At 46.1% G+C, this 22,066-nt stretch overlaps 1 protein-coding gene across 1 annotated transcript in view; it reads right to left on the bottom strand.

The window, feature by feature from the left end:
• Positions 1-2,571: 2,571 nt before the first annotated feature.
• Positions 2,572-22,066, bottom strand: part of LOC116517813 (mitotic spindle assembly checkpoint protein MAD1-like) — a 102,439-nt gene continuing 82,944 nt past the window's right edge. The window contains exons 5-6 of the mRNA XM_032230989.1: positions 3,037-3,227; positions 2,572-2,679 (exon numbers count right to left, since the gene is read on the bottom strand). Of these exons, the coding sequence (XP_032086880.1) occupies positions 2,572-2,679; positions 3,037-3,227 (299 nt within the window). The remainder of the gene's footprint in view (positions 2,680-3,036; positions 3,228-22,066) is intronic.

Genomic DNA, 22,066 nt, shown 5'->3' on the forward strand with positions numbered 1-22,066 from the left:
AGAAACAGAAGAAGAAGAAGAAGAGGAGGAGGAGGAGGAGGAGGAGGAGGAGGAGGAGAAGGAGGAGGAGAAGAAGAAGAAACAGAAGAAACAGAAGAAGAAGAAGAGGAGGAGGAGGAGGAGGAGAAGGAGGAAGAGGAGGAGGAGGAGGAGGAGGAGGAGGAGGAGGAGGAGAAGAAGAAGAAGAAGATGATGATGATTATTATTTATGGTGTCTTTGGAGCTTGTTGGTTTCCTTGCAGACATTTCATGACCCAACTGGGTAACATCATCAGTGGTAGACATTTGCCTTGCACTCCCTTTTAGCTCTGATGATGTTACCTAGTTTGAATAATGAAATGTCTGCATGGAAACCACCCAGCTCAGAGAGTGTACCAAAGACCCTTCATTTCAACCTTGAGCTACAAATATTCTCACATTAGCCTCTAATGTGTCACTTATTGGTAAAACCATCCCGGCTGAGCACCCATTTGCATTCCAAAACAGGCTTCTTTCGAGTTTTGATAGGACGCAGACATCCTGCCAAATCCTGCAGCTGAATGCCGTATTTTTCTTCCGTTGCGGTATTTAGAAGGCTGGTTATCCAACTGGGCTTATGGGGGGGAAATGAAATTCTTCAAATCTAAGCTAATAAGCAGAGCCACCGCACTGATCAATGAGCTTTTTCCGTGTTACAGTCACTTACATAAATAAGAGAAACATCTATAACCAACTAAGACCTTTAATGAACCAGCAACCGTAATAGACTATACCTGCCAAAACCAGGGGTAATTCTAATATATTACTTTGTACCAAATTGCCTGCCTCTCATACCCGGCTGAAACGTATTAGAGGACCACTTTCAGATTTATTTATTTATTTTAACGCAACAAGAGGCAGGGAGCCGCAGCAAAGGCGTAGGTTCACACAGCAGAAACTCACAATAGCCACTGCACTTATTTTTCAACACAGATAACACATGACGTCCGTCTACAACAGGGGTGTCAAACTCGATTTCATTGAGAGCCGGATCAGAGTTTTGTTTGACTTTGGGAGTGGGAGGCTAGGGAGGGCGTGGCCAGCTTAACATCACTCCTGTCGGGGGCACCTGCAATGGTCCGAGTGCTTTGCCAGCGAAAACGGGCTCCCGGGCTCCGTTTTCGCCTGCGATGGCCTCCTGCAGCCCTCTGCCAGTGAAAACGGAGCTGGGGAGGGTGGCGTGCTGGCTGAGGTACGGCGGGCCGGTCCTTTGCTGTTTCCAGGCGGCCACGCGGGCCAGATCTAAGCCTCCCATGGGCCGGATGCGAGCCCATGTCTTTGAGTTTGACACCCTAGTAGATTTGTCCTCTGGAGTTCTCCAAGGTTGAGAATTAACCAAGATCCCATATCCTGGTTCAAAAGATGAACACCTTTCATTCAGGGGTGGGTTCCGGCAGTCGATTCTCCCGGTTCGCTCATGGCCGCGCCACGCACACACTTGATGTGTGCTGCGTGTGCGTTGCAATACAAATTGTTCTCAGAAGCAAAAAGAAAACACGATGACGGCGCCTACGGTGCCACCCGGAGAACCGGTTCGGGGGCGTGGCAGGCCTGGGTCACTGCTGGTTCCAGCGACCCAGGCCACCAAACCACTACCGGTTCAGTCAAACCGGTAGGAACCGACCACTGCCTTCATTGTGTTTCAAGATCATTGCCTGATTCCAGCACTAAAAAAAAATCGGATGCGTCATCCGTATATATTCTGCATCTCCTCTATCAGTGTCACCTTGTAGGATGCAGCCGTTGTGACTTCCTTGTGTCAACATGTGTAAGGCTCTGAAAATCTGCCCGGTTCCCTGGCTGTTTGGACCAGATTAGACGTGGTGCTGGTTGTGGTATTTACAATGATGATGAACTGCTTAATTTAAATGCGATGGGTTATTTGTTACTTAAATAAGTTTTCAATCATGACCACCAGCCTACATTTTCTGCCAGGGATTTGCCCTTTTTTCTGGGTATAAATGTGGTCGGATTCGGTCCTTGGGAATTTGCGGGTCGTATTTGAACTAAGACAATTTCTGCTTTCTCCGATTCTGATCCAGCTAAAAGATTGCAGGAACCGCATAACTTACCTTTTATTAGAAGGTCCGACTAATTACTTTCCGATGAAAACTAGATGGTTGAGGGGCAATGATGTCTACTTTTTGTTATTTAATCTTTGATTCAATCTTGCCATCTTGCTTTGAAACCCCAAATTTAACATGAGTGGGTTTTTGGCATGATAAAAGGGATGGCCAAAGGGTTTTTAATCAGTGTAGGACATATTTTGCAAAGCAAAACAATGGAGGTCCAAAGTCTGTTGCTGTTTTGGTTTGGGAATCCGGCAACGATTCTCTAGTGTTCTTCAACCTTCTCAACTTGAAGACGTGTGGACTTCATGCTGGAGGGAGAATTCTGGAAATTGAAGTCCACACGTCTCCAAGTTCACAAGGTTGAGAAACGCTGCTCTATTCAGACAAGAGGAAAGGGAGAAAGGTAGACCAAAGAGTTTTCTTGAAGAACAACTCAACATTAACCCCCTAAGGAGACACCTGTCTCATGGGTTTATCGGTATCAGTTGAGCAAGTCCACCAAGATCCCAAAGAACCTTCTGTTGATGTTCACACTTGTCCATCTTCTCAGAAATGTTATGTCTATATTTGTAGGACAGGGGTCGGCAACCTTAAACACTCAAAGAGCCACAAAGGTCCTAACCGGAAGCCCCCCGTTCAATTCTGGAGTCAACCAGGTCTGGTTCCCCCACCATAGAGTCTCCTCCTAGTGCGGCATCCTTTTTCCTCTACCTGTCCTAACCGAAAACCCTATCAATTGTAGAGCTGACCGGAAAACCCACCCCTTGTCATAGAGTCTCCTCCTGGCGCGTCACCCTCCCCCCGCTAATCAGAAGCTCCTCTCAAAATTGTGGCGCCGACCGTCGACAGGGAGCCACAGCAGAGGCACGAAAGAGCCACATGCGGCTCCAGAGCCACAGGTTGCTTACCCCTGGTGTAGCGGAAGAGGAAAAAAAATATAACTTGCCTTGAAGATCAAGCAGTCTTCTCGGTGCTCGGCGTAGATGGAGGTGAGGCGGTACTGGTTCTCAATCGTAATATCAATATGGTAGCCGGTCAGTTTGTAACACACTTTGCGAAACTCTTGAATCTTGGTTCCGAAGATCTCCCTTAAACGCTGGTTTTTCAACTCCGCACTTTCCAGTTGCTTCTTTAATTCTGAAACGAAGCGGAAAGAGATTACAATATTTTTTTTTAGCGTGGTCAGGAATCGTTCACATAGGACCTTCCGCAGATGACAAAAATCGGCAGAGGTTTGAATGTTTAATAAATGTATAGGCCGCCCAATCCCGGAGGACTCCGGGCGGCTTACAGCAATACAATTAAAATAGAAATTGAAAAACACAAAAACATAGTTTAAAAGACCACAACATACACCCAGTCTAATCGGGGCTGGAACTCAACGTGAGTTCAACAGCCCAGGGCCTGCCGGAATAGCCAGGTCTTAAGAGCCTTACGGAAGGCCATGAGAGTGGGTAGGGTCCAGATCTCTGGGGGCAGCTCATTCCATAGGGTCGAAGCAGCTACAGAGAAGGCCCTCCCCCGGGTAGTTGCCAGCCGACATTGTCTGGCTGACGGCACCTGGAGAAGGCCCTCCCTGTGCGATCTTATCGGTCGTTGGGAAGTATGTGGCAGAAGACAGTCCCGCAGGTATCCGGATCCTAGGTCATGTAGGGCTTTAAGGTGATCACCAGCACCTTGAATTGCATCCGGAGACCAATGGGAAGCCAGTGCAGCTCGCAGAGGATAGGTGTGATGTGGGTGTACCTTGGTACACCCAATATAGCTCGCGCGGCTGCATTCTGGACTAAATGTAGTCTCTGAACACTTTTCAGGGGCAGCCCCATGTAAAGCGCGTCACAGTAGTCAAGCCTCGAGGTAACAAGGGCATGAGTGACCGAACCTGGGCAAAGGCCCCCCCTGGTCACAGCCGACAGATGATGCTCTAATGTCAGCTGTGGGTCCAGGAGGACTCCCAAGTTGCGGGGAGTAGATTCCCCCCCCCCCCCCAGGCATAAGGTTGGAGAAAGCAAGATTGGAGAAGCGAATTAATGTTGCTCCAAAGAGTTTTTGTAAGGCACCGGTAAAACTGAACCGAGGGCTAAAGCTGCGCAGGTTGGGTGAGACCGAAGGGCCACGTGAAACCAGGACGAGGCTACCTTGTCTAAAGATGGAAGTAGACTTATTAGCAGGATAGACAAATTCCGGAAATCTTGCCTAAAAGATCCCTTGGGACGTAAGTGAGAAGAAACCAAAGGGGAAAATGTCACCTGAACAAGACAGAAGTTAGGCCTAACCACATAGGAAACCCTCCCAAAATCCCACCGACAGACTTGTAAATTAAGCCGAAGTGGCGCAGTGGTTAGAGTGCAGTACTGCAGGCTACTTCAGTTGACTGCTGGTTGCTGTTTGGCAGTTCAAATCTCACCAGGCTCAAGGTGGATTCGGCCTTCCATCCTTCCGAGGTTGGTAAAACGAGGACCCAAATTGTTGGGGGCAAGAGGCTGACTCTGTAAACGGCTTAGAGAGGGCTGTGAAAACCGTTGTAAAGCGGTATATAAGTCTATGTGTCACTGCTATTGCTATTAACAGTAGATGTCACACTTGGCCAAATAAAGTATTCTATTTTATTCCGTTCCGCTCCATTCTGTTCTACATTTTATTTTCCATTTTGCATTCTCTATTCTATTCTGTTCTACATTCTGCTTTGCTTTTTGTATTTTCCTATTCTATTTTATTCTGTTCTGTTCTACATTCTATTTTGCTTTTTGCATTTTCCTATTCTATTCTATTCTATTCTGTTCTACATTCTATTTTGCTTTTTGCATTTTCCTATTCTATTCTATTCTATTCTGTTCTACATTCTATTTTGCTTTTTGCATTTTCCTATTCTATTCTATTCTTTTCTGTTCTACATTCTATTTTGCTTTTTGCATTTTCCTATTCTATTCTATTCTATTCTGTTCTACATTCTATTTTGCTTTTTGCATTTTCCTATTCTATTCTATTCTGTTCTACATTCTATTTTGCTTTTTGCATTTTCCTATTCTATTTTGTTCTGTCCAATTCTGTTCTATATTTTATATTGCATTTTGCATTCTCTATTCTATTCTGTTCTACGTTCTATTTTGAATTATTCCATTCCGTTATTCTATTCTATTCTATTCTATCCCCAAATTTAGGAACTCTGTTAACAGCAGAACAAATTCAATTTGTATGGAAAAGCATGAGAGGGTGGGGGAATATATCTCCAAACTACCGAAAACAGCAAACTCTGTAGCGGAATGCCTCTCTCTCTCTGGGATATTTTTGGCCAAGGGAAGGCAGCTGTGTTGGCTGCCACTCAGCCGGCATTTTATCGTTAGGAAAGTTTGCTGCCAGTGGAGTGAATCCTTCAGGGGGATACACAACAATTACCATGAATCCTTCACCCAAGGTGCTTTCTGAGTAATTAAGCCACAATTTATCCCCCCATTAATTACCGAGAAGAGCTTTAGTTAAACACAAGTTGGAGATGCCACCTAAGCTAGCTTGTTTTATCAACACAACAGCCCAGAAGGGTTCAATTCCCATAATAAACGGAGAGACACTTGCTCCCCGGAGGCTGTGACGTCTTCTCGCCCATCCCCTCCATGGCCATGTCACCATTTGGGCCACCGGGTTGTGGGAGGAAGAGGAGGAGGAGGAGGAGGGCAGAGGTGGTTCCAGATGAACATCTGCAGCCATTCAGGGAATGTTCTGCCCACAACAGAAAGGAGGGAGGATGAGGAGAGAAAGGAAGAAAGGACAAAGCAGAGGAAGTAATGGAGGGGAAGTAAGAGTAGGAAAGAGGGGAAGGAGAAGGAGGAGAGAGGAGGAGTTGGGGAAAGAGAGGGGAAGAAGAAAAGAGTGAGCATGAAGAGGGAGAAGAAGAAAAGGCAAAGCAGAGGAAGTAAGGGAGGGGAAGTAAGAGTAGGAGAGAGGGGAAGAAAGAGGAGAAGGGAGGAGGAGGGGAAGAAGAAAAGAGTGAGGATGAAGAGGGAGAAGAAGAAAGGGCAAAGCAGAGGAAGTAAGGGAGGGGAAATAAGAGTAGGAGAGAGGGGAAGAAGGAGGAGAAGAGAGGAGGAGTGAGGGAAAGAGAGGGGAAGAAGAAAGGAGGAGGGAAAGGAGGAAAGAAGAAGGCAAAGAAGGGAGGTTGAGAAGATGGAAGGAGTAAGGTTGTTGCAAAATAAAATGCGGGCATGAGATGCCAAGAAAGTGACTCCAACTGTGCTTTCTATATTTGTAAGAAGTTAAGTGATAAATATTAATAGTTCATAGGTAAATGTTAATAGTATTTACAAGAATGTATATTTGTGAATGTACTTGAAAAACCTGCCATGAACTTAATCAGCTACAGAAACCAGAAGATTAATTAACTCTCTGACACCAATATCCTCCCCATGTTGCATTCACCTAGTTCCTCTATGGTGCTGGAGAGGAAGACTCCTGCATTGAGTCCCTTGGACTGCAAGGCCATCCAAGCGGTCAGTCCTGGAGGAGATCCACCCTGATTGCTCTTTAGAAGGCCAGATCCTGAAGAGGAAACTCAAATGTTTTGGCCACCTGATGAGAAGGAAGGACTCCCTGGAGAAGAGCCTCATGCTGGGAAGGATGGAGGGCAAAAGAAGAAGGCCATCCAACCGGTCAGTCCTAGAGGAGATCAACCCTGGCTGCTCTTTAGAAGGCCAGATCCTGAAAGGAAATACAAAGGCTTTGGCCACCTGATGAGAAGGAAGGACTCCCTGGAGAAGAGCCTCATGCTGGGAACGATGGAGGGCAAAAGAAGAAGGACTGCAAGGCCATCCAACCGGTCAGTCCTAGAGGAGATCAACCCTGGCTGCTCTTTAGAAGGCCAGATCCTGAAGAGGAAACTCAAAGACTTTGGCCACCTGATGAGAAGGAAGAAGGACTCCTTGCAGAAGAGCCTCATGCTGGGAACGATGGAGGGCAAAAGAAGAAGGGGACAGCAGAGAAGGAGGTGGTGGATGGAGTCACCAAAGCATTCGGTGTGAGCTTCAATGGACTCCAGAGGATGGCAGAGGACAGGAAGGCCTGGAGGAACGTTGTCCATGGGGTCGCGATGGGTCAGACACAACTTCACAACTAAAACAACAAGCCCCTCTTTAGCTAGCATGAAGACCCTGTAGACCAAAAACAGAAGCTCCTTCTACCAGAAAAAAACAACTACAATCCATTTTTGGTGCCGAGCGGGATTTAATCACTGACAAAAGCTGCCAGGGGTATTGGCACATTTCAGGCACCCAACTGTGCATTTGTTTTCAGAATACAATGCAAGCTCTCCGGTCCAAATTCTCAACGCCAAAAGTATCAGGCGTGTTGGCTTGACTCAGCTGGTGGGAATAGCTGGGAGAAGAATGGGAGGAGGGATTGAGGAGCACGTCCTTAAGAATTAAGCTGTTCTCCCATTTCCCCACCCCCCCCCCAGCATTGTTTAGACATTTTGATGGACTTTTAATCACCAGCTTCTTCCTACCTTGGAGATAAATTAGCATAAGTGTGAAAGAGATTGTGGGATGCTGCCATCCATGGCATCTGCTTCCCATCACCCTCCATGTCAGTTGCCCTTCTTCTTTCCCTGGCATCTATAAACAGGCTGAACAGGGGATGCTGGTTGGAGGGCACCAGCCCCCTTTGACAGGACACTCTTTCCACCGCCTGAAGATCAGTGCGAATTCTGATAGCATTTTGGAAGTCCTTGCAGAGTTGACATTCCTCCACCGTGGACTCTGGGGTTTAGGCGAGCTTCTCTCAGCAAAGTTGTCCTTCTTATGATTGAAATTGGGTTTATCTTATTGTAATCATTGTATTATATTGGATTTGGCCCCTAGTTGCAACTGATAACAACAACAGCAACAACGATGAGCAAGATCTTGTTTAGGGATCTGACCAGTTGACCATGCAAGATCCCAACGCTGGCCAATTTTAGGACTATTCTCCACTGTTTCTTGCTACAGATTTTGTTCAAAGGCAGGGAAACGACAAACCATTGGTCTCTCTTCAGAGGACTATAAAACATTCTACGCTGCAACGTTAGACACCGATAACAAATGTTGGCCAGTTTGAAGAAATGTGTAAGGAAGTTTTACTTGGAAAAGAGAGTTTAGTTATAACCACTATTTGGCATTTTGTGGAATGACTGATATAGATATATAGAATAATAGGCTTGGAAGGGACCTTAGAGATCTTCCAGTCCAACTCCTCAAGCAGGAGACCCTTCACCTTTCAAGACAAATGACTGTCCAATCTCTTCTTGAAAGCCTCCATTGATGGAGCATCCACAACTTCTGGAGGCAAGTTGTTCCACTGTTATGAAGTTCTGGTTCTTCCTTAGTTCTAGGTTGGATCTCTCTTCAATAAGTTTCCACTCATTACTTCTTGTCTTGCCTTCAGGAGCTTTGAAGAAGAGGTTGACCCTTCTTCTCCGTGACAACCCCTCAAATATCGGAAGACTGTCATCTTCTCTTTGTTAGATGACACATACCCAGTTCTCTCAACCGTTAATGGTACATGGTTCAGCCACACAACAGAGCTGAATCATCAGGTTCTTCGTCTAGGGAGAAGATGGTGAGATCTCACCCAGCCTTTCCTCATCCTCTCATCTGCTTGTTAACGCCATGATACTGTCGGCTTCTTTATCCTCTCCCATTGGACAAAACAACCCAGGAAAGCATCTGTCAGGCCTGCAATTATATGCCTTTTAGAATTTTGGCCTGCCACACTTTCTCTTCTTTCATTATTAGTATAGGTGATGGGAGAGGGGAATAAACAGGAGTAGGATTGTGGAATGTATTGTTTTCATTCTTTACTAGAAGCCAAGGTCATCCTTTGTCTCCGCACTTTGACACCTGACCGGAAGCAGCTGGGTGTGGATGCCAGCGTGGAAGAAGAAGATTGGACCATGTGATGGATTGTGGGTGTGGGGACGAGATCATGAACTTTTAACTGGGTGGGATTCTGATGTTCATTTCCAGTATTGAGATTCCATAGCAATGTGCCAACATGTCTGTCTTGTTAAATTGGAACCTTAAGGATAGCTCTGCCTTGGACTCTGATTTAATTCTGCATGATACTTGGAACGCTGACAGCATCCCTGAGATGGACTTGGATTCTCCGCTTTCCAACTGATGCTCCCGGGACAAAGAAAAACCCAGGGCTCGTTTTTTTTCCGTAGCAGGCAGAATACCTAGAAGGCCTAACCTGGCTTTCTGGAACCACAAAGGAAGCCATTCAAATGTTTCCGGGGGTGGCTGATTGCTTGTCTTTTGTCAGCAGCCATGGAAATTTGAAAAGCAAGATGACGTTAGCAAAAGATCTCCCATCGCCACCCACCAGCGGCCTCCCAAAGTCTCATTGGCTTTTATTCCAACTCAGGAAGCCTCCCTCAAGGAGGTCGGTCTATTGAACTTCAAGGATGCTGAGGGCCCACGATGGAGAGCAGAGGGGGGCGGGGTTGTGACCTGAAGCTATTGTGGATCTTTTACTGCTCACGCAGGAATATGCAACAATCCTCTCTGGCCAGTTCGTTGCTTTTAACCAAACCCAGTTAACGAAAAAGCAAAGTCCTCATTTAAGCAGGATGGGCTTTACATTTGGAGAGTAATTTGGGTCCCTTAAACAACAATAACAACAACAACAAAACTTAACTGGCTTTGGAATGAAATTGGAGAGCTCCTGAAAAACAAATCCAATCCATGTTGCGCTTTCTGTGTTGAAATTTTAGCTAGGGGAGAAGTAGAGGAGGAACAGGAGAAGGGAGATATGTCAAAGAGGGCATTGGGGTAGAAGTAGTGTGGAGGAGGAGGAGGAGGAGGAGGAGGAGGAGGAGGAGGAGGAGGAGGAGGAAAAGGGGGTATTGGGGGAGTAGTGGAGTAGTGGGAGGGGAGGGGTCAATCACAGCCACCCTCTTGACTTTTTGACTCCTACCCCCCATTTATTTGTGGAGGGAAGATGAGATTATTGTTGCTCTGACCGAGGCTTCCCAAGAGCCTGAAGCAAACTCCTTGTTCTAACAAAAAACCCTTTTATTAATTGCCTGTGAATTCTGCTCATTCACATCCAGCAAAGTTTTTTCAGGGGAGGATTTACAGTCACTGACGTTATCTGGCTTGGAGAGCTGCCAGGCTGATATCTGCAAAATTTGGCAAGGACCCTCAGGGAGTCATGAACCAATTAACCAAACTAATGGTCTCCTGCAAACTCCACTCCCCTTTCGCCCCTCTTTTATCTCCTCTGGGAGGGGCCATTCACCGTCCACCTGTGGCTTTACTCCCAAGCTGACCCGTTCTTTAGCTGTTCCATTCGCCTGGCAACTCTGCGCATGCGCACACTGGGAACAGGCTCCAGCTGTTCTTCTGCCTCACTGCTGTCTGACTCTGAAGGCAGCTAATAACTGGCATACGGCTCTGGCCCCCACTCTGCCTCTGACACAGAGCCCTCATCAGAGCCTTCCCCAGATTCCAGGACTGGCCCAGGTTCCTCCCCAACCTCCTCACTGTCTGAATCTGCTGCCACCTCCGCTGGCAACTGGCGGGCTACAACATTGGATTTGATCTGGTGTTTTTAGGCAAGCCAAGATGGATTGGAAAGGCCTTGAGGCAAAACGGGTGAAGGTAAAGAGATAGTCCTGTTTTCCGGGGCATCAAAGTCCCCATCTCGTTAACGTTCTGTTTTGAAATACCTGCCCTTCAAAAACTGTTCAGTCCTAGCCATCCACCCCCACACGCTTACACGAACCAGAGTGAATAATTCAAGCTATTTTGGAAAGAAAAATAAACCAACAACAATCCAAAACACGGGACAAGCTTTTCCTGTCTTCTAATGAAAATGTCACTGCGTTCAAAGCAGAATTTTAACTAGCAAACCCTACAGTGAAACAAGCTTCTGCCTTAATCAGTAACCGCGCCGTCGATCTCCAGAAAAAAAAAAAAAGCAGAAAGTGGGCCAAACCCTGATCCAGTCTGGAGGTCACCACGGGACAACCTGTCTCCAGAAATCCCCACCCGTATGCCGGCTTCTTAAAACTGCCCTGAAGAGTTTCATACCTTCAAACGACGGGGAGGAAAAAAAGCTGGAGAGGAATTGGATCAGCATCCTAGCCCAGGGGAGCCTTCTATTTTAAACACCAAACCCCTGACTTCCACACAAGAGTTGTATGCAAAGTTAGACCCCCCTGGTCAAATTGCAGATTTCAGCGAATCTCCCAGTAAATAGAAGCTGACATTCCTGGTACAGTTAAACATGTCATCTTTAAGCAGATTTTGAAAGTCTGCTATTTATACGCAGCTGTTTACGGATTCCAAACAATAAAACACTGAATTATGGCAGGTGGAGAAATCCGAACACTTTCCGGAGATTGCTCTACATGGGGCTGCCCCTGAAAAGTGTTCGGAGACTACAACTGGTCCAGAATGCAGCCGCGCGAGCGATATTGGGTGTACCGAGATACACCCATGTTACACCTATCCTCCGCGAGCTGCACTGGCTCCCTATCGGTCTCCGAACGCGCTTCAAGGTGCTGTTTATCACCTTTAAAGCCCTACATGGCCTAGGACCCGGATACCTACGAGACCGTCTTCTCCCGCACACCTCCCAGCGTCCGATAAGATCACACAGGATGGGCCTTCTCCAGGTGCCGTCGACTAGACAATGTCGTCTGGCGGCTCCTCGGGGGAGGGCCTTCTCTGTAGCTGCCCCGGCCCTTTGGAACGATCTACCCCCAGCGATCCGGACCCTCCCCACTCTCTCGGCCTTCCGTAAGTCTACTAAGATCTGGCTATTCTGGCAGGCCTGGGGCTGTTGACCTCTTGAAGAGCCGAGGTAGCGCAGTGGTTAGAGTGCAGTACTTCAGCTGACTGTTATCTGCAGTTCAGCGGTTCTAATCTCACCGGCTCAAGGTTGACTCAGCCTTCCATCCTTCCGAGGTGGGTGAAATGAGGACCCAGACTGTGGGGGCGATATGCTGACTCTGTAAACCGCTTAGAGAGGGCTGAAAGCCCTATGAAGCGGTATATAAGTCTAACTGCTATTGGTATCTTGACTGAGATCCAGCCCCACTAAGACTGAGTGCATGATGTGTTTTTTAACTTGCTTTCTTCTCTATTTTATATTTTCTGTATTACTTTTCGAGTTGTTTTTATGTAAGCCGCCCAGAGTCCTTCAGCATATAAATTCATTAAATTTACAATTTACAAGTGCTTTGCAAGATTCCGTTTGCAGAAGAATCCATTTCCACTCAATTCAGCGTCTTTTAAGTCGTTCTTTGGGATGTCTTTCCCCCCCCCGTCTTCTTCCCTTGCAGGAGTCTTCTCGTTCCAAATAAAATAAAATAAAAACCTTAAAAAGAAGAAATGTATCTTTCAGCAAGAGAGAAAAAAATAACCTAAAAGTTATCTCCGTCTCCAACTTGAAGGACTGACAAGATAGGAAAAGCAAAGTTTTGGAAATGGACTTCACAGACCCTCGGACTATTATTAGAAATCTGAGAGCAGAGCTCAAACATACAAGTGCATCTACAAAAAAAAAAATTCTGAGCGAAAAGATTTCTGCAGGGATTGTGGCGGTAGGGGTGGGACGAGAAAACGAACAGAAAGAAAGACTCTTTGCAGGCTACGAGAATTATTTAGAAGAAGTGCTGCAAAATTCAGAATGCCAGAGTTTTCTTATTTGGGGCATGGAAACCACTACGCACAAGTAATTACAGTCATATCTTGGTACTCATTGTTAATTGGTTCCAGGAGCTGCGATGGGTACCAAAAACAATGAGTACCAAACAATTTCCCCCCCTTAAGGAATAATGTAGTGAGACACAAGGCAGCCAACACTGACAAATTCTAGCTTGTGCATTGAGTACTAAACAAATGATAAGTACCGGGGCAAAAATTTTATGTCAAAATCCATCAGTATTATGTTTGATGAGTTTTAAAGCAGTTGAGTACCTAGCTACCACTGTACACATTCAAGTGTGTAAATAAGAAGTTCTCTGCAGAAGTTACGTCACCTTGTATTCACTTAACGTTATTATAACAGGCCTAAGAACCAGTTAGTCCAATATAATATTGGACGGCAAAACTTCTGACCAAATGAGCAAACTCTGGGCAGAGCTCAGATAATGAACTACACAGTAGAGGTGGCACAGTGGTTAAATGCAGCACTGCAGGCTACTTCACCTGACTACAGTTCTGCAGTTCAGCGGTTCAAATCTCACCGGCTCAGGGCTGACTCAGCCTTCCATCCTTCCGAGGTGGGTGAAATGAGGACCCAGACTGTGGGGGCGATATGCTGACTCTGTAAACCGCTTAGAGAGGGCTGAAAGCCCTATGAAGCGGTAGATAAGTCTAACTGCTGCTGCTATATTTCTGACAGAGAAGATCTACCTGTTGATGGATGGGTACTGATAGACCAGCTGATCAGTCATCCATTGGGAAGAGTTCAGATTGATCAAGTTGATTCTTAGTGACTACATCAAGTAGATCTTCTCCAACTGGTCCTTTAGGTCTTCCAATGGTTCACCCACCACCACTGTAATTGAGTCTACACACCTTGAGGTTACTGGTCCTCTTCTTCTCTTTCCTTCCAGTTTTATCAGTGTGGAGAGCTACTCCTTCACATGAAAAGAATTACCAAAGTTCCACTGTCCGATTTCTACAGCTGTATTACAAGCTAATACAATGAAAGTTTTCAGGTTTTGGCCCATTTCTCCACCAATCTCCACCTGGTTCGCTCTTACCACCCCATTCCAGCAGACCGCACTTCTAACGTTACCCCTGTCTATTCTAGTCTTCTCAAGAATTCGCACGATGCTTTTATTCGTACAAGGAATCTCTCTGCTCGCTTATCTTGTTGGCAGCTCCCTCAAAGACTCAATGGATTTTTTGCAATCCTGTGTGAAGGACATCAGACAAAATGGGATGGTATTAAACAGAAGAGCAACAAAGATGATGAGGGGACTGGTGGCTAAAACATACAAAGAACGGTTGCAGGAATAAAAGAAGGACTCGGGGAGACATGATGGCAGTGTTCCAAGATCTCAGGGGCTGCCCCAAAGAAGAGGGAGTCAAGCTATTCTCCAAAGCACCTGAGGGCAGGACAAGAAGCAATGGGTGGAAACTAATCAAGGAGAGAAGCAACCTAGAACTAAGGAGAAAGTTTCTGACAGTTAGGGCAATGAATCAGTGGAACAGAACTTGCCTCCAGAAGTTGTGAATGCTCCAACATTGGAGGTTTTTAAGAAGATGCTGGATAGCCATTTGTATGAAGTGGTGTAGGGTTTCCTGCCTAGGCAGGGGGTTGGACTAGAAGACCTCTAAGGTCCCTTCCAACTCTATATTATTCTATATTCTTTTTTTAAATATACTTTTTTATTTTACATTTTCATAACATACAATCACATGTATACTATTACATAGCCAATATCCTATTGTAATAAGCAGTAATTACATCAGTTCCTCTTGCCATCAATGCCCAGAAAGATAAAAACCCTAGGTGTTTGGCTGATACCAGGGTAAAAAACAACTCGAATATCATAAATTACTTTTCCTTTCTTCTTCCTCCCCTCTCTCCCAAGACGTTAACTTCAGGGTGTTTGTCATCTTGTCAGAGCCGAGGTGGCGCAGTGGTTAAATGCAGCACTGCAGGCTACTGCTAGATCAGCAGGTCAGCGGTTCAAATCTCACGGCTCAGGGTTGACTCAGCCTTCCATCCTTCCGAGGTGGGTAAAATGAGGACCCAGATTGTTGGGGGCAATATGCTGACTCTCTGTAAAACCGCTTAGAGAGGCCTGAAAGGCCTATGAAGCAGTATATAAGTCTACTGCTATTGCTATCTTGCCTAACAAAGATATTTTAGCAATAGCAATAGCAGTTAGACTTATATACCGCTTCATAGGGCTTTCATCCCTCTCTAAGCGGTTTACAGAGTCAGCATATCGCCCCCAACAACAATCCGGGTCCTCATTTTACCCACCTCGGAAGGATGGAAGGCTGAGTCAACCTTGAGCCGGTGAGATTTGAACCGCTGAACTGCAGAACTGCAGTCAGCTGAAGTAGCCTGCAGTGCTGCATTTAACCACTGCGCCACCTCGGCTTCATTTTGAAGGCTCCAAAGCCTAAGAAAAGGTTCAGTTGGCATTATCAAAAGACTGCCTTCAAAAAAAAAAAAAGGATTGTTTTCTTTCGTGGGGTGTTTATAGAACTTTTGAAGTCAAGATAGATACTACAGGGGTGGGCTGTTCGCACGGGCTTGGGCGACCCCCTAGCTAGGATTCTGCCCAGTTTGGCGAACTTCCAAATGCCACCCTGGCTGGCCACGCCCACCCTGCCCCACTCCTCCCCTCCCAGGAGTCTCCACGAGGATGAGAAGTTAGGCAGTTATTTTCTTGGTCTTTTTCTTTGCCTGTTATTCAGCTGTGGACTCTGTGTTCTCTTATCTAATTGTTCCCTAGGGAGCCTATCCTCCTCACCTACCTTTACAAGAGATATAAATTAGAGGCACCAAGAGTTGGTGAAATCTATTAATTGAAACCATGGATGCTACATGTTCTGAGCTAGGCTTCCCCCAAAAGTACGAAGCAGATTCCTGGTCCCGACAAACCCTTTTATTAAATGAATGTGAATTCCTCTCATTCACATTCCAGCAAAGGCCTGGCTAACAGTCTTTCAAAGGAGTATTTATGACCACAGACCTTATCTAGCTTGGAAAGCTGCCATATAAATAGTTTCCAACGCAGTGCTGTGCAAGGAAAGACCGGGCACAGAGTCTCCGAGATTCACGGACAGATCTTCACACTCCTGAAATAAACTAACGAACTAATGAATGAATTGTTTCCTGCAAAAGCCCCCTCCCCTTTTGCTTCTCTTTTATTTCCTCTAGGAGGGGCCATTCATTGTCCACCTGCAGCCTTACTCCCAAATCAACCCCAGTTCTTTAGCTGCTTCCTTCGTCTGGCAACTCTGTGCATGCGCACACTGGGAACAGGCTCCAGTTGTTCCTCTGCCTCACTGATGTCCGACTCTGAAGGCAGCTGATAACTGGCATATGGCTCTGGCCCCCTCTCTGCCTCCAACACAGAGCCCTCCTCAGAGCCTTCCCCAGACTCCAGGACTGGGCTAGGTTCCTCCCCAACCTCCTCACTGTCCGAATCTGCTGCCAGCTCCACTGGCCACTGGCGGGCCACAACACTACATTTCTTCGGTGCAATCTTCCATTTCCCATCTCTCGCGGGAGGCAGGATGGGCCCGGTCCGCCATCACAATTTCCCTCGTCTCCCCTGTCGCCACCGGCTTGATTGAAAAGGTCAGCCTGGCCTTCTCTATTTGCATAATGGCCGAGACTAATGGAGCGGCTTCCGTGGTGAATAGCGCAATGCCACAACTTGCAGATGTGCAGAGGAAAACAAAGGCCGCTTCCCTGCGTCAGTGGGAGGAAGGAGCACCGCACAAGGAAACGTTCCTTAATCTTGGAGGGTCAACTCTCCTGAGTAGCCCTCGGAGAAGAAGCCAGCTGGCCTTTTTCTGTATCCTGGTTTTAATTCCTTCAGTTTCCTCGTTGGCATTTCCAAGTTGAGGACACACATTAATTGTCAATCGTTCGCGCCTGCCCCCAAAAGTCCCTTCCTTCCTTTGGCCCTTCGGCTGGAACTTAAGAGTTTGCTTTCCATGCTCAACGGCTCCTCTGGGTGTGCTTCGGGAGAGCCCTCTGACCTTGTCCTCGGAGTCCCAGTTCTGGGGGTCTCTGCTCCCTCTTTATTGGAATATTTGTCATGTTCTACTTCTCTTCCCGGAGACCGCGTTATGAAAACCATTTTTTAAAGGCGATACTGCTTAGGCAGAAGAAAGCCGCCAGATTGGCGAGGAGGCAGAACTACGAAGCCAAGCAACAAGAATAACCGGGGGGAGATGGGAGGTGGGGAGAGAGAGAACAAGAAGACTTTGGGGAGGACAAAACTGAAGGACAAGTCATCCTGGAGGAGGTGGGAAAGAGAGGGGGTCTTCTTGTAGCTCAGTTTTCAGCCATCTCTCTCTCTCTCTTCAGTCCTTTCTGAAGTCCTTTCCAAGAGCTGTGGTGGTTAGAATGCAGTATTGCAGGCTAATTCTGCTGACTGCCAGCAGTTCGATTCTGACTGGTTCAAGATAGACTCAGCCTTCTATCCTTCCGAGGGGGGTAAAATGAGGACCCAGATTGTTGGGGGCAAGAGGCTGACTCCGTAAAACCACTTAGAGAGGGCTGTGAAGCACTGTGAAGTGGTATATAAATCTGCTATTGCTTGGGAGGGAGGGAGGGAGGGAGGGAGGGAGGGAGGGAGGGAAGGAAGGAAGGAAGGAAGGAAGCAAGCCATAGTGGTGTAATTGTTACAATGCAGTGTTGCAAGCTATCTCTGCCCACTGCCAGGAGTTCGATCCTGACCGACTCAAGGATTGACTCAGCCTGCCATCCTTCTGAGGTGGGTAAAATGAGGGACACGGATTGTTGGGGGGCAAGAGGCTGACTCTGTAAGCCACTTAGAGAGGGCTGTAAAGCACTGTGAAGTAGTATATAAGTCTAAGTGCCAAGTAGGTAGGTAGGTAGGTAGGTAGGTAGGTAGGTAGGTAGGTAGGAAGGAAGGAAGGAAGGAAGGAAGGAAGGAAGGAAGGAAGGGTCATGGTGGCGCAGTGGTCAGAGTGTAGTACTGCAGGCTACTTCTGCTGACTGCCAGCTGCCTGCAATTTGGTGGTTCGAATCTCACCAGGCTCCAGGTTGACTCAACCTTCCCTCCTTCTGAGGTGGGTAAAATGAGGACCCAGATTGTTGGGGGGCAAGAGGCTGACTCTGTAAACCACTTAGAGGGGGCTATAAAGCACTATGAAGCGGTAGATAAGTCTAAGGGCTCTTGCTATTACTGTCTAACCCTTCTGGTAGGCTGCATCTCTTCCCTGTCTCCCACGGCCATTCTCACATGCCATGACAGCCTGGGAACGATCCTGCCACAACTCTACCCAGCTGAGAAGCTGCCGCTGGGCAACCTCACTTAGGCAGTTGGAAAAGACAGGTTGCAGAGCCCCCCCCCCCCCCGCCACCACAAACCCCTCCCCTGCGTAAGCTCATTTGCAGCCCGTAAATTATTCATCCCAGGCACGCTTAAAAAAAAAGAAAGAAAGAAAGAAACTATTTCACTTTTAAATTTTTAAATATTTAATAATTGCGCATTAAATATTAATGGGATTTTATTAGAAAACGTTGGCAAAATTGGGCAGGAAAGATCTAATTGTGAAGTTTATCATTGGGAAACGGACTGGCTGGTCTCGGATGCTTTGGGGTTTATTAAGAGGAGGCGAAAAAGCAGGTAAATCTCTCCGGGCCCAGAGATATTCGGAAAGAGGTCAGTTTTGGTGCTCTATTTGGTGCACAATTCTACCAAGGATTGTGCCCTTCGCAAGGATACGGCAAAATCCCCATTCCCACCCAGCTCTGGGGCCAGCCAGAGGTGGCATTTGCCGGTTCTCCGAACTACTCAAAATTTCGCTACCTGTTCTCCGAACTACTCAAATTTTCCGCTAACGGTTCTCCAGAACCTGTCAGAACCTGCTGGATTTCATCCCTGGGGCAGCCTCATGGTCCCGCATGGGCCGGATCAATGGCTTCGGTGGGCCATATCCAGCCCACGGGCCGTAGTTTGAGGACCCCTGGGTTAAACGAACGAAAAAATAGAATCCACTCTACTTATAGATGTTTGGAATCCAAATAATCACACTGACCACTGTAGCTACAGATTACGTCAATCAAAGTTAACTGGACTACACCATGGTTTTCGAAGAGGCGGATTTACAAGCACATTGTGACTTGAACCCAATGCGTCAGCGTCACCATCCTCTCTGATTGTTGTTAGTTGAGGAATTTAAATAAGTGAAATAGGTTATTTGGGAACTTCCAACGCCACCCGATTAAACCGAAGTAGGTGGATTTTGAACCGACGTACGACACGAAATAAGCTGTAAGGTCCACACACTGTGAGTAGAAGATTGTTGGTTATAATCGCAGCTCCTTCCAACCATACACACATTCTCGTTGTTTTGTTCCTTAGCAAAAACCCCTTCGGGCATAGTGAGCGAAGTGCATGTAATAATGTGCATTTAATGCAATTGTATATTTTATTGTCACCCGTGTGCTTTCCGAATCTTCGGAGCTTTTCTAATGTTATCGCCGTAGTCATATTGTGTGGAAAGAAAAAAATGAAATAAAAAAAAAGGGAAGAGAAGAAATTCGGGCAACTGTTTTGTGTAGACGCATTTTATCCCTGGTATACACCCTGTTTGTTTTCTTTAAGTCGTCAATAGGAAAAGCAATTGCTAGGTGACAGGGCTAGAAATCCAGACAAACTCTCAAAAGACGGGGCTTTGGAGAGGTAAGCAAAATAGCCATTCAGCTCCGACAATTTCTTTTTAAAAGAAAAATTCCACTCATTTAATAATAATAAAAAAAAACCAATGCGAGAACGGCAAATTGGAGTTTTCTGCTGTGACTCACTGTGGATATACAGTTAAAGTGCCCTTTAAATTAACTCTCAAACATGTGCACCACCACGACAAGCTGTTTAGAAATTGCATTCGGCAATTGGAGGCCTTGAAGGTATGAGGAAGGGTCTTCAATTTAGGGGGTCTGAAGATCACCAGACCATTCAGAAGCTGGTTAGTGGAGTTTTAACGGGATTCCGGTTAAATGGGGGATGTGGCAGTCACTATACAAATGACTGTAAGGGGAAGGAGAGGAGGAAGGAAGGAAGTAGAGAAGGAAGGGAGGGAGAAAAGAAAAGAAAGAGAAAATAAGGTGAAATGTGGAGGAGAGGTAGGGGAAGAAGAAAGAGGTAAGGAGAGGTGGGAGGGAGGGAGAGAAAGAGAAGGGAGGAAGAGAGAAAGAGAGAAGAAGAGAGGGTAGGAAGGAGAAGACAGAGGGTAGGAGTAGGGGAGAAGTAAGGGAAGGAAGAAGGGGAAGGAGAGGAGGAAGGAAGGAAGTAGAGAAGGAAGGGAGGGAGAAAAGAAAGAGAAAATAAGGTGGTGCCATAGCAGGTATGAAGGATGGTAAACAATACATTCCAAATTATACTTTATAACCTTTTAAATGGAATAATAATAATATAAGAATGGCAAAGAAAAAGAATAACTATGTGAATGTATACCTAGAACTGTATGTAAGAGAATAAATGACATAAAAATATAAAGCACAATATAGGTAAATAATATTTGGTCATAAATAGCTAAGTATAAATAAATAAAGAAATGTATATAAAAATGGATAACGAATAAGGAGATTATGAACGCAAGATAGAAATGTATAGAAGGGAAAACACTAACTGCAAAGAAACCGATTTGGAGCTGCTGTATGATATACGATGGAACTTATTGTTCCTATGTTGTTTTTAAGTTATGTGTTTGTTTCTGTTGATGTGCTTATGTGTATAAAATAAAAATTCAACACCCCCCCCCAAATGACTGTAAGTTCGGAACTACCGGTATTGAGTTTGTCAGCCCACAAGAACTAACCGCAACATTCCTCAAGGTGTGGGTTACAAGAGAAAATGGGCGAGGAAGTTGACTTCTAAAGAAACTCGACTTTCTCTCTCTAAAATCTCAATTTTGCTCAAAACTGTCTGGAGGCCGCAGACTTAATGTTGGAAGCTCTTGTCCATGCATTTGCTCAGAAGGTGTGGAGGGAAAAGTAGGCCATCTCCACCAACCTTGAGCCAAGATGCTCTTCTTCCCACCATGAAAGCTTGGTCCAAGGCCAATGAACCAGAAGCTCTAAAGATTGATCAATCCAAGTAGAGCTGGAAGGGACCTTGGAGGTCTTCTAGGGCAACCTCCTGCTGAAGCAGGAGACACTATATTATTCCAGACAAGTAGCTGTCCAGTCTCTTCTTGAAGACCTCCAGTGGTGGAACACCCACAACTTCTGAAGGCAAGTTGTTCCATTGGTTAATTGACCTCACTGTTAGGAAGTTTCTCCTTCATTCCAGATTGCTTCTCTCCCTGATTAGTTTCCACCTGTTGCTTCTTGTCCTACCCTCAGAAGCTTTGGAAGATAGGTTGACCCCCTTCTTTGATGACCAATAACTACATCAAATCCACCCGGTTTCTCAGCTCCAAAGACGGAAAGATCAGTAGAAGACAAATCCCCTTGGACGAGCCTTGAAGCTCCACAGTGGCAGAAGAAATCACGTGCTTTGCACAAAAGATGACACACCAGACCTGAAATTATATGCAAATGAGAAGATTCGCTCCTTGCATCCAACCGCAGAAGCAAGGCTGACTTTTTCAAGAGACGCATTAGATAATTTCTGTGCCGGCTTTCAAGCCGGAGACATTTCCATGTTATTAACATCTCTTTCCAGCAAACCGTTTGTCACCTCTCATAAACACGATCTGAAAAAGTACAATTATCTACCAAGGAGATTACCATTTGATGACACTCCGGCGGGATCCAGGCTGGGGGAGGAAAGAGATGTAGTATTGATGAGACTTCCTTGCTCCCCCCACAACTCTTGCGAGGGGTGGGGGGAATAGACAAATTAAGCCACAAACCACCTACAGATAGCTGTAGAAGAAAATAAAATAAAATCCTTGCAACAACTTTCTTGTGGGCAGAACGTGGGACGAGAAGATGAATTGCGTTTTCAAGGCTGGGAATGTTTTGAGAAGTGTCCTTTAATAGCTACCATGTGGAGCCTGGTTTAATTTACGGCTCTCGTGGCAAGCTTTGGCTCTTTTAATTGATAGATTAATCAAGGAAGGCAATGGGATGATCCGGTAGTTGGACACAGGGAGCCGAGACACAGCGAGAAGCGTCCTTGTTTTCCTGGGGGAAGCAATTTTCAGTTGAGTTTGTACTTCCAAACGGAGGAAACGTAGATAAAGTTCGTTTCCTTCTAGCTTAGGCTTCCTTTCTGGTCTAGCAAATTGTGGTCCATCTCTTAACACGGATATTATTCT

This window comes from Thamnophis elegans, chromosome 14 (genome assembly GCF_009769535.1).
Source record: "Thamnophis elegans isolate rThaEle1 chromosome 14, rThaEle1.pri, whole genome shotgun sequence".
NCBI lineage: Eukaryota > Metazoa > Chordata > Lepidosauria > Squamata > Colubridae > Thamnophis > Thamnophis elegans.